This window comes from Pongo abelii, chromosome 2, assembly GCF_028885655.2.
Source record: "Pongo abelii isolate AG06213 chromosome 2, NHGRI_mPonAbe1-v2.0_pri, whole genome shotgun sequence".
NCBI classification, from domain to species: domain Eukaryota; kingdom Metazoa; phylum Chordata; class Mammalia; order Primates; family Hominidae; genus Pongo; species Pongo abelii.
In genome coordinates this window covers 12,096,583-12,109,843 of record NC_085928.1, presented here as the reverse complement: position 1 = coordinate 12,109,843, position 13,261 = coordinate 12,096,583, and the positions used below count along the sequence as shown (strand labels likewise).

Sequence of the window (13,261 nt, the reverse complement as noted above, 5' to 3'; positions counted from 1 at the left end):
AGTGGCCCTGCAAGGTGTGCAGCATCCTCCTGCCTGGGTGATTGGTATGAGGACTCACAAACTGCCGTGGTCCTCACCTGTCCAGAGCCAGGTGTTGAGTGTCCACCATCCCCATAACCCTAGGGCAGGACACCCCGCCCTCACCAGCAGAGTAAAGAGGAGGCAATTAAAACAGGCTGCTCTCACCTCCTCCCGCATCCCCAGTCTTCTCTCTCTGCCCACATGGAATGCCCCTCCAGCCAGCCCTCTTGCCCTCCTGGCCTTTCTAGACTGCTCGGTGTCTCTGTAAGGCCATAGCTTGCCTGGAGACCCCCGTTCTTCCTGGCACATGCACACAATGCTCATCCCAGTCCACCCACAGAGCCCAGGACTGGATCAGTTTCTGGAGACTGCTGCCATTCCTGCCTGCTCCACGCATTCCAGTGAGGAGTCCTGGTGGAATTTCAGAAAGATTAATTTGGAGGAGCTTGGCCTCATCAGGTAAACCCTTTAAAGGGAGCAGGCGCTTCCTGAAGTCAGAGAGGGATTTCACTCAAGGGAGGTTTCTCCACTGCTGCCTTTGAAGATGGAAGGGCCACATGGCAAGACATAGGAGTGGCCTCGAGAAGTGAAGTGCAGCCCCTGCTGACAGCCAGCAAGGAAATGGAACTGCAGTCCTTCAGCCTCAGGGAGGAACACAGCACCAGGAGGTGAGTTCTGAAGACAGGACTATGCTTAGAAGTGGATGTTCCCCCAGAGCCTCATGAAGAGAATGCATCCTGGCCAGCATGTGGATTTCAGCTGTTGAGACCCCGAGCAGAGATCCCAGCCATACCATGCCTGCCCTCTGCCTTACAGAACTATGAGCTAATCAATGGGTGCTATTTTAAGCTGTTAAATTTGTGGTAATGTGGAACACAGCGATATAAAACTGATACAAAAACCACATGTTGCCAAATCTTCTGAGTTTTAAAGAGGAGCTGAATATAAGCACTGTAATGAAAAGCTTCCAGTTTTGAAATGTTTGCACTGAACTGAACACTAACCAGCCAACAAACCGATGCAGACCAGCACGACAGCTGTGTACACCCACTTTGAACCTCTCATATATGCAATGAAAAGAAAGCAGACTTGTAGCAGAGAGTTTTTCTTCTTCATGGGAACACATCCCTAGTCTCTAATATGTGCTGCCCTGTGCACGCACACGGGCAGATGGGCACCTGTATAAAAAGCAGCCTCCGTTTCTAAGGAAGGCATAGGCTCAGAGCCTTAGAAGAAAGATGACTGAGACTGCATTTTAAAAAATGAATGCATAGCAAAAAGCCACCAAAAGCAAAGTCAAAAGATAAACGGAAAAAAAATAGGAAACATTTATAATCCACGTCACAATGAAATGATCAATTTCCTTAATATACACAAAGCCCCTAGGTATCAATAAGAAAACAGAAAAACACCCCAAAGAAAAATGAACAAAGAATATAAATAGAAATATCAAGATCCTCAACCTCTCTCACTCATAATAAGAAGCACAGATCACACCATAATGCCACAGCAGGCAGCAGCCCTGGAGGAAGGCCCCCGACCCCGCCTCCTGGTACTGATACTTTTAGCTAATTGCTTCCCCTGAAATGTGGCTGAACCTGGTGACCTGATTCTCACCAACAGAAGCAAGGCCATGCCGCTTCTATGACTAGGTTACAGAGGACAGTGATATCTGTCTTGCCAGCAGACTATTTTTCCGTCTTTGACTGTACCCTGATGAGGCAGGCACCATGATGGAGATGTCCACATGGAGAGGACCTGAGGGGGCCTCTGGGCAACAGCAGTGAGGAACTGAGGCTCGCAGTCCAGTATCTGCCAGGAATGTCACCCTCTAAGTGAGCTGGGCTGGTGCCACAGCCTTAGGAGAGACCATGAAGCAGAAAAGCCAGCTAAACTTCACTTGGATTCTTTACCCACACTAACCACGAGATAATACATGCTATTATATGAACCATGTGTGTATTATTGGGATACACACATGCTTAATATAATGCATGAGTTTTGGGATAACTTGTTAGGCATCAAGAGAAATTAAATTAATACAATGAAATGCAATTTCCAGATGGCAGATTACTAAAGATCAAAAAGGTTGAAAAAACCTGCGTTGATGAGTGTTGGGAACAAGCATTTCCCTGTGGTACTGGAGGAAGTACAACATCCTACAACTATGTGGGAGTTCAGTCAGGGTAGTGGGAAAAATTATAAAGATAGTTATAGGAAATAGTCACAAACCTTCTCGGTAGGCCGGGGTGTTGCATAGCTTCAGTAAAAGATTTAGCTGAAGGCAGCCTAATCCTCTTTACCTTGAGTTGATAGCAGAAGAACAAATAACAAGGGAACGTGGGGGAGTTTATCTAAATAGCTTGTTTACTCATGTGGTCCTAAGACAAACCTTTGATCACCTGTAGGACTGCTCTCTCTGGTGGGGGGCAACCAAATTAATTACCCACAGGTGTGTTGACTCAAAGCCTTTGTCATTTAATCTGTACTAAATAAATATGAAATTTGCCAGCTTATGGGGCGACACTGCAGACTCAGAGCAGAGCCCCTTAGCTGGATTGACAGGCAAAATATCTGTGTCAATGTACATGTCTCACCTGTCGCTGGGTCAGGGTCTGTGGGTCGGACCCCTGCACCACTAAGCAGATGATTGGGTGATCTCCATCAGAGCCACAAACGCACATGCTCTTTACCCAGCAATTCTACAAGCAACAAGTTATCCTACCAATTTATTCAGAAATGTATACAATGATTTATGTCAAGATGATTCACTGCAGCATTTGTTTTTTAAGTGGTTATAGGCTAAATTATGTCCCTGCAAAAATTCGTATGTTGAAGTCCTAACACCCAGTACCTCAGAATGAGACTACACTTAGAGACACTGCCTTTAAGAGGTAATTAAATTAAAATGAGGTCATTAGGGTGGGCCCTAATCCAATCTGATGGGTGTCCTCTTAGGAAGAGGGATTATGACAGAGACATGCAGAGGAAAGATCACGCGAAGACACGGAGAAAAGGCAGCCATCTGCAAGCCAAGGAGAGGCCACAGGAGAAACCAACGCTGCCAACACCTTGATCTTGGACTTCCAGCCTCTAGAACTGTGTGAAAATAAATGTGTGTTGTTGAAGCTCCCCCAGTGTGTGGGACTTTGTTATGGCAGCAGTAGTTGACTGACACAGTTGTTAAACTTCAAAGTACATCAGAACGGAAATGATTAAGTAAGTTTTGGTCTACATCAATCATATGGGCTAATAAATTGTCTACTGAAGATTAACTTGGGTTAAATTTAGTCTCTGTCACCAGAGACTAAAAGAATCTTGCCCAACATACAGAAAAAAAAAATAGCTTTTTGAGAGGACTGCCCGACAACCTTTAAGCTCAACCTTACAAGCAGGTGCCTACTCTATAGGTGACGTTCGGCAGTGCCCCCCTCCCTGTCCTCATTTAGTTCCCTCTTACCTGGAAATAGTCCAGAAGCATGCTGGCCCAGGACAGTCCCAGGCCCGCAAACATGAAGGGCACGGTCACCTGAAGGCCTATGGACCAGGCGGTCTCCCTGCTAGGCTCAGTCTCCAGTGGCTTGGGGGTCACGCTTTGGCTCTCAGGGGCCCTGAGAGCTCCATCTTCTGAGGCTACAGGGAGTCCTCCTGTGCTGAGGGGGTGAGGAAGCCCCAGCTCCCCTGGCTTGCCACAGCTGTCCAGCCTCCGCTGCCGGGTCTCTGTCCCATCCATCTGGGCACAGCTGGGTGCCTGGCAGCCCTACAGTGGGAGACACAAAGTTGTAGGCCAAGTTCCTGATTCCCATGGCACTAACACCCAAGGAGCCTCAGGCATCTGTCCAGCCCCAGGCTGGCATGGTCCCATCCAACCCACAGCCCTTACTCAGCACCTGCTCCACCAGCCTCCTGCACCCCAATTTACAATAGTTTGTTGTTTAATATGCACATGTGTGAGCACAAAACATACAAAAGAGCACAAACATATATAGGCTGAAGTCAGCAAAAAAGGGCCTCTGAAAATTCTCTCTCCTATAAAAGCAATTTTTAAAAAACAGCAAAAACTGTCGAAATCATCTTTTTCAGAACTCTTACTGATACCAAAGGCTCAAGGCATCCAGGAGTACCTACTCAAGAAAAATTGCTGACTCTCAGCAAGAAAGATCACTTTGTAACATTCAAGATGCTGGTGACATTCTAACTTGCCTGGTCCCACTACCCTTTCCAGCTCTGCCCTAGCCTTGAAAATTGACAGCCTACAACTGCAGTGAGAGCCAGCAGCCTGAAGGGCATGACAAGGCTAGAGTTCTTTTAAGTCCCCATGCCCAAAGAATTATTTTTTCATCCATCTGGAGATCCCTGGAAGACCCCACTTGGAGGGCTGTCTATATTTAACCCCACTTGGAGTTCAGCTGGTGCAAAACCTTTTGCCCTGGGAGAAGTTAGTAGAAAACAATTATAGGCACAGTGGCTACCAGCTGGGGTGAACAACAGACTAATGAAAACACTTAAAAGGAAAAGCTGAGGAAGGGGATGTCAACAGGGGTTTCGAAAAATTCCCGCACACTCTGGGAATCTATTAGGTTGGTGCGAAAGTAATTGCAGTTTTTGCTATTACTTTTGACAGCAAAAACTGCAATTACTTTCGCACCAACCTAATAGGCCACCAATGGATAGTGCCACACCCATGGCTAGAAACACACTCAGGAAATTCCTAGGAAGGCTCCAAGTTTGTACCTCCTGGACACTTTGCACAAGCAGCAGGTAAAGGCTGGGGAAGCTCTGGTGAGCACCAGACTGGATGTACCCAGTGTGCACACAGAGCCCCTGGGTAAAGACTGGGAGGCACACTCATTCCTGGCTTGGAGTTCCAGGCACGGAGTTCAAGGAAATCTGTAACTGGTCATCAGTTGGCACTGGGCAGAGATTTCCATGGCCACATACAACAGAGAATGGAGGATGTTTACTGGATTGGTCCAGAAAAATCACTATGCAAACAACAACAAGCAGCAACAGCAAATCCTGGGAAGGGGGGAATCTCATTTCCACACCTGTCACGTTATATGCTGTTAAAGGTCTAGTTTTCAACAACAAAAATGAGACATGCCAAGAAATAAGTATGGCCCATTAAAAAAAAATTAACAGAAACTGTCCCTGAAGGAGGCTAAAACTTTGAATTGGCTGTTTTAAATATGTTCCAAGAACTTAAGAAACCATACCGGAAGAAGCAAAGGAAAGCTTCAGAATGATGTCTACTTGAATACAGAGTATCAATATACAGATAAAAATTATTTTTAAAAATAACCAAATAGAAATCCACGAGTTCTAAAGTACAAGAGCTGGAATGTAAAATTCCCTAGAAGAGCAAATGGCTGATCTGAGCAGGGAGAATATAAAGAATTGCTGAACTAAAAGATAAATCAAGAGAGATTATTCAGTATGAAGAACGGAAATGAAAAAGAATAAAAAAAGAAACAGGACCTCCGAGAACTATGGAAGAATATCAAGCATAACAATATAAATGTTGAAAAGGGGGAAGGCAGAAAGAATATTTGAAAAATAACGGGCAAAAACTTTCCTGATGTCATAAAACATTAATTTCCACATCCATAGAGCTCCACAAATTCCAAGTAGAGTAAACTCCGAGAGAGCACACCAAGACCTGCCAAGAATCTTAGAAGCAGGAAGAGAACAGCAACTCATGATGTACAAGAGATCCTTCAGAGCAGGGGTCCCCAACCCCTGTTGGGAACTGGGCCACACAGCAGAAGGTGAGCGGCTCCCGGCAAGCATCACTGCCTGATCAGGATCCCCCTCCTGTCAGATCAGCGGCAGCATCAGATCCTCATAGGAACTCAAACTGTATTGTGAACTGCGCACACAGGGGATCTAGGTTGTGTGCTCCTTATGAGAATCTAATGCCTGATGAAGAGGTGGAACAGTATCATCCCCAAACCAGTGCCTCCCCTCCGCCCCAGTCCATCGAAAAATTGTCTTCAACAAAACTAGTCTCTGGTGGCAAAAAGGTTGGGGACCACTGCTCTATAAGATTAACAGCTCATTTTTCATCAGAAATAGAAGCCAGAGGGCAACAAGATGGCATCAAAGTGCTCAAAGAACAAAAGCTGTCACCTAAGAATTCTTAACTAGCAAAATTATCTTTTCAAAGTAAAGGAGAAATTAAGAGATTTTCAGATAGACACAGAGCATTCGTCCCCAGCACACCTGCCCTAAAGGAAAGTCTTTCAGGCCGAATTAGGATCCTAGACACTAGCTTGAATCCACACAGAAGAAGGAAGAGCATCGGCAAAGGTAACCACCTAGACAGATTTTTTTTTTTTAAGTATAAACACATTTTTGTTAGTAACTCTTTTTACTCTTATCCAATTTAAAGACAACCACATAAATCAAGTTGGAATTAAGTTGTTATTGATCCAAACAAGATTATTATAAACCCAGGTGCTGATTATAATCCTCAGGGCAACCGCTAAGAAAAAAATGTAAAAGAAATAACAAGTGGGGGAGGAGCCAAGATGGCCGAATAGGAACAGCTCCGGTCTACAGCTCCTAGCGTGAGCTAGGCAGAAGACGGGTGATTTCTGCATTTCCATCTGAGGTACCGGGTTCATCTCACTAGGGAGTGCCAGACAGTGGGCACAGGTCAGTGGGTGCGCGCACCGTGCGCGAGCCGAAGAAGGGCGAGGCATTGCCTCACTCGGGAAGCGCAAGGGGTCAGGGAGTTCCCTTTCCTAGTCAAAGAAAGGGGTGACAGACGGCATCTGGAAAATCGGGTCACTCCCACCCGAATACTGCGCTTTTCCGACGGGCTTAAAAAACGGCGCACCAGGAGATTATATCCGGCACCTGGCTCAGAGGGTCCTACACCCACGGAGTCTCGCTGATTGCTAGCACAGCAGTCTGAGATCAAACTGAAAGGTGGCAGCAAGGCTGGGGGAGGGGCACCCGCCATTGCCCAGGCTCACTTAGGTAAACAAAGCAGCCGGGAAGCTAGAACTGGGTGGAGCCCACCACAGCTCAAGGAGGCCTGCCTGCCTCTGTAGGCTCCACCTCTGGGGGCAGGGCACAGACAAACAAAAAGACAGCAGTAACCTCTGCAGACTTAAATGTCCCTGTCTGACAGCTTTGAAGAGAGCAGTGGTTCTCCCAGCACGCAGCTGGAGATCTGAGAATGCGCAGACTGCCTCCTCAAGTGGGTCCCTGACCCCTGACCCCGAGCAGCCTAACTGGGAGGCACCCCCCAGCAGGGGCAGACTGACACCTCACATGGCCGGGTACTCCAACAGACCTGCAGCTGAGGGTCCTGTCTGTTAGAAGGAAAACTAACAAACAGAAAGGACATCCACACCAAAAACCTATCTGTACATCACCATCATCAAAGACCAAAAGTAGATAAAACCACAAAGATGGGGAAAAAACAGAGCAGAAAAACTGGAAACTCTAAAAAGCAGAGCGCCTTTCCTCCTCCAAAGGAACGCAGTTCCTCACCAGCAACGGAACAAAGCTGGAAGGAGAATGACTTTGACGAGCTGAGAGAAGAAGGCTTCAGACGATCAAATTACTCCGAGCTACGGGAGGATATTCAAACCAAAGGCAAAGAAGTTGAAAACTTTGAAAAAAATTTAGAAGAATGTATAACTAGAATAACCAATACAGAGAAGTGCTTAAAGGAGCTGATGGAGCTGAAAACCAAGGCTCGAGAACTATGTGAAGAATGCAGAAGCCTCAGGAGCCGATGCGATTAACTAGAAGAAAGGGTATCAGTGATGGAAGATGAAATGAATGAAATGAAGTGAGAAGGGAAGTTTAGAGAAAAAAGAATAAAAAGAAATGAGCAAAGCCTCCAAGAAATATGGGACTATGTGAAAAGACCAAATCTACATCTGATTGGTGTACCTGAAAGTGACGGGGAGAATGGAACCAAGTTGGAAAACACTCTGCAGGATATTATCAAGGAGAACTTCCCCAATCTAGCAAGGCAGGCCAACATTCAGATTCAGGAAATACAGAAAACACCACAAAGATACTCCGCGAGAAGAGCAACTCCAAGACACATAATTGTCAGATTCACCAAAGTTGAAATGAAGGAAAAAATGTTAAGGGCAGCCAGAGAGAAAGGTCGGGTTACCCTCAAAGGGAAGCCCATCTGACTAACAGCGGATCTCTCGGCAGAAACTCTACAAGCCAGAAGAGAGTGGGGGCCAATATTCAACATTCTTAAAGAAAAGAATTTTCAACCCAGAATTTCATATCCAGCCAAACTAAGCTTCATAAGTGAAGGAGAAATAAAATCCTTTACAGACAAGCAAATGCTGAGAGATTTTGTCACCACCAGGCCTGCCCTAAGAGCTCCTGAAGGAAGCGCTAAACATGGAAAGGAACAACCGGTACCAGCCGCTGCAAAATCATGCCAAAATGTAAAGACCATTGAGACTAGGAAGAGACTGCATCAACTAACGAGCAAAATAACCAGCTAACATCATAATGACAGGATCAAATTCACACATAACAATATTAACTTTAAATGTAAATGGACTAAATGCTCCAATTAAAAGACACAGACTGGCAAACTGGATAAAGACTCAAGACCCATCAGTGTGCTGTATTCAGGAAACCCATCTCACATGCAGAGACACACATAGGCTCAAAATAAAAGGATGGAGGAAGATCTACCAAGCAAATGGAAAACAAAAAAAGGCAGGGGTTGCAATCCTAGTCTCTGATAAAACAGACTTTAAACCAACAAAGATCAAAAGAGACAAAGAAGGCCATTACATAATGGTAAAGGGATCAATTCAACAAGAAGAGCTAACTATCCTAAATATATATGCACCCAATACAGGAGCACCCAGATTCATAAAGCAAGTCCTGAGTGACCTACAAAGAGACAGACTCCCACACATTAATAATGGGAGACTTTAACACCCCACTGTCAATATTAGACAGATCAACGAGACAGAAAGTCAACAAGGATACCCAGGAATTGAACTCAGCTCTGCACCAAGCAGACCTAATAGACATCTACAGAACTCTCCACCCCAAATCAACAGAATATACATTTTTTTCAGCACCACACCACACCTATTCCAAAATTGACCACATACTTGGAAGTAAAGCTCTCCTCAGCAAATGTAAAAGAACAGAAATTGTAACAAACTATCTCTCAGATCACAGTGCAATCAAGCTAGAACTCAGGATTAAGAATCTCACTCAAAACCGCTCAACTACATGGAAACTGAACAACCTGCTCCTGAATGACTACTGGGTACATAACGAAATGAAGGCAGAAATAAAGATGTTCTTTGAAACCAACGAGAACCAAGACACAACATACCAGAATCTCTGGGATGCATTCGAAGCAGTGTGTAGAGGGAAATTTATAGCACTAAATGCCCACAAGAGAAAGCAGGAAAGATCCAAAATTGACACCCTAACATCACAATTAAAAGAACTAGAAAAGCAAGAGCAAACACATTCAAAAGCTAGCAGAAGGCAAGAAATAACTAAAATCAGAGCAGAACTGAAGGAAATAGAGACACAAAAAACCCTTCAAAAAATTAATGAATCCAGGAGCTGGTTTTTTGAAAGGATCAACAAAATTGATAGACCACTAGCAAGACTAATAAAGAAAAAAAGAGAGAAGAATCAAATAGATGCAATAAAAAATGATAAAGGGGATATCACCACTGATCCCACAGAAATACAAACTACCATCAGAGAATACTACAAACACCTCTATGCAAATAAACTAGAAAATCTAGAAGAAATGGATGAATTCCTCAACACATACACTCTCCCAAGACTAAACCAGGAAGAAGTTGAATCTCTGAATAGACCAATAACAGGAGCTGAAATTGTGGCAATAATCAATAGCTTACCAACCAAAAAGAGTCCAGAACCAGATGGATTCACAGCCGAATTCTACCAGAGGTACAAGGAGGAACTGGTACCATTGCTTCTGAAACTGTTCCAATCAATAGAAAAACAGGGAATCCTCCCTAACTCATTTTATGAGGCCAGCATCATCCTGATACCAAAGCCGGGCAGAGACACAACAAAAAAAGAGAATTTTAGACCAATATCCTTGATGAACATTGATGCAAAAAGCCTCAATAAAATGCTGGCAAACCAAATCCAGCAGCACATCAAAAAGCTTATCCACCATGATCAAGTGGGCTTCATCCCTGGGATGCAAGGCTGGTTCAATATACACAAATCAATAAATGTAATCCAGCATATAAACAGAACCAAAGACAAAAACCACATGATTATCTCAATAGACGCAGAAAAGGCCTTTGACAAAATTCAACAACCTTCATGCTAAAAACTCTCAATAAATTAGGTATTGATGGGACGTATCTCAAAATAATAAGAGCTATCTATGACAAACCCACAGCCAATATCATACTGAATGGGCAAAAACTGGAAGCATTCCCTTGGAAAACTGGCACAAGACAGGGATGCCCTCTCTCATCACTCCTATTCAACATAGTGTTGGAAGTTCTGGCCAGGGCAATTAGGCAGGAGAAGGAAATAATGGGTATTCAATTAGGAAAAGAGGAAGTCAAATTGTCCCTGTTTGCAGATGACATGATTGTATATCTAGAAAACCCCATTGTCTCAGCCCAAAATCTCCTTAAGCTGATAAGCAATGTCAGCAAAGTCTCAGGATACAAAATCAATGTACAAAAATCACAAGCATTCTTATACACCAACAACAGACAAACAGAGAGCCAAATCATGAGTGAACTCCCATTCACAATTGCTTCAAAGAGAATAAAATACCTAGGAATCCAACTTACAAGGGACATGAAGGACCTCTTCAAGGAGAACTACAAACCACTGCTCAATGAAATAAAAGAGGATACAAACATTCCATGCTCATGGGTAGGAAGCATCAATATCGTGAACATGGCCATACTGCGCAAGGTAATTTACAGATTCAATGCCATCCCCATCAAGCTACCAATGACTTTCTTCACAGAATTGGAAAAAACTACTTTAAAGTTCATATGGAACCAAAAAAGAGCCCGCATCGCCAAGTCAATCCTAAGCCAAAAGAACAAAGATGGAGGCATCACACTACCTGACTCCAAACTATACTACAAGGCTACAGTAACCAAAACAGCACGGTACTGGTACCAAAACAGAGATATAGATCAATGGAACAGAACAGAGCCCTCAGAAATAACGCCGCATATCTACAACTATCTGATCTTTGACAAACCTGAGAAAAACAAGCAATGGAGAAAGGATTCCCTACTTAATAAATGGTGCTGGGAAAACTGGCTAGCCATATGTAGAAAGCTGAAACTGGATCCCTTCCTTACACCTTATACAAAAATCAATTCAAGATGGATTAAAGACTTAAACGTTAGACCTAAAACCATAAAAACCCTAGAAGAAAATCTAGGCATTACCATTCAGGACATAGGCATGGGCAAGGACTTCATGTCTAAAACACCAAAAGCAATGGCAACAAAAGCCAAAATTGACAAATGGGATCTAATTAAACTAAAGAGCTTCTGCACAGTGAAAGAAACTACCATCAGAGTGAACAGGCAACCTACAAAATGGGAGAAAATTTTTGCAACCTACTCATCTGACAAAGGGCTAATATCCAGAATCTACAATGAACTCAAACAAATTTACAAGAAAAAAACAAACAGCCCCATCAAAAAGTGGGCAAAGGACATGAACAGACACTTCTCAAAAGAAGACATTTATGCAGCCAAAAAACACATGAAAAAATGCTCACCATCACTGGCCATCAGAGAAATGCAAATCAAAACCACAATGAGATACCATCTCACACCAGTTAGAATGGCAATCATTAAAAAGTCAGGAAACAACAGGTGCTGGAGAGGATGTGGAGAAATAGGAACACTTTTACACTGTTGGTGGGACCGTAAACTAGTTCAACCATTGTGGAAGTCAGTGTGGCGATTCCTCAGGGATCTAGAACTAGAAATACCATTTGACCCAGCCATCCCATTACTGGGTATATACCCAAAGGACTATAAATCATGCTGCTATAAAGACACATGCACACGTATGTTTATTGCGGCATTATTCACAATAGCAAAGACTTGGAACCAACCCAAATGTCAACAATGACAGACTGGATTAAGAAAATGTGGCACATATACACCATGGAATACTATGCAGCCATAAAAAATGATGAGTTCATGTCCTTTGTAGGGACATGGATGAAATTGGAAATCATCATTCTCAGTCAACTATCGCAAGAACAAAAAACCAAACACCGCATATTCTCACTCATAGGTGGGAATTGAACAATGAGAAAACATGGACACAGGAAGGGGAACATCACACTCTGGGGACTGTTGTGGGGTGGGGGGAGTGGGGAGGGATAGCATTGGGAGATATACCTAATGCTAGATGACGAGTTAGTGGGTGCAGCGCACCAGCATGGCACATGTATACACATGTAACTAACCTGCACATTGTGCACATGTACCCTAAAACCTAAAGTATAATAATAATAAATAAATAAATAAATAAATAAAAAAGAAATAACAAGTGAATAAAAGTGATACACTAGGAAAGATCTACTTAGTACAAAACAATGCAGTAACGGGGAAACGGAAAAAAGACATTAGACAGATGGAAAACAAATAGCAAAATGGCAGACATAAATCCCATCTTATCAATTATTACATTAAGTATAAATGGATAGGTTGGAAGTAAAAGGATTTAAATAAATATACCATTTAAACAGTAACCAAAAGATAACTGGAGTGGCTTTAATACTATTAATAGTATCAGGCAAAACAGACGTAAAGACAAGAGTTCTTACTACAGACAAAGAAGCATATTTGATAATGATAAAAGGGTCAATCTATCAAGAAGCTTTAACAATTACAAACATACATATGCCTAACAACAAAGCCGCCAAATACATAAAAGTGGCAGAATTGAAGGAAGAAAAAGACAATTCAATAATAATAATTGGACATACCTCACTTCCAATAATTGGTAAAACAATTTGACAGAATATCAACAAAAGAAAGAAGACTTCAATAACATTATAAACCAATTAGATCAAACACATCTATACAAAACACTCCGTGCAACAATAGCAAAATACTCAATCTTATCAAGTGCACACGGAATATTTTGCAGGCTTGATCTATCTTAGGAAAAATAACTTCAATAATTTAAGACTGAAATCATACAAAATATGTTTTCCAACCACAACAAA

General features: G+C 43.0%; 1 protein-coding gene across 2 annotated transcripts in view; it reads right to left on the bottom strand.

The window, feature by feature from the left end:
* Nucleotides 1-13,261, bottom strand: part of LOC129047313 (solute carrier family 41 member 3-like) — an 83,908-nt gene that overhangs the window by 58,082 nt on the left and 12,565 nt on the right. For both annotated transcript variants that reach the window (XM_024244298.3, XM_063721717.1), the window contains exon 2: nt 3,482-3,781. In XM_024244298.3, coding sequence (XP_024100066.3) covers nt 3,482-3,754 — 273 coding nt within the window. In that variant the 5' untranslated portion in view covers nt 3,755-3,781. The remainder of the gene's footprint in view (nt 1-3,481; nt 3,782-13,261) is intronic.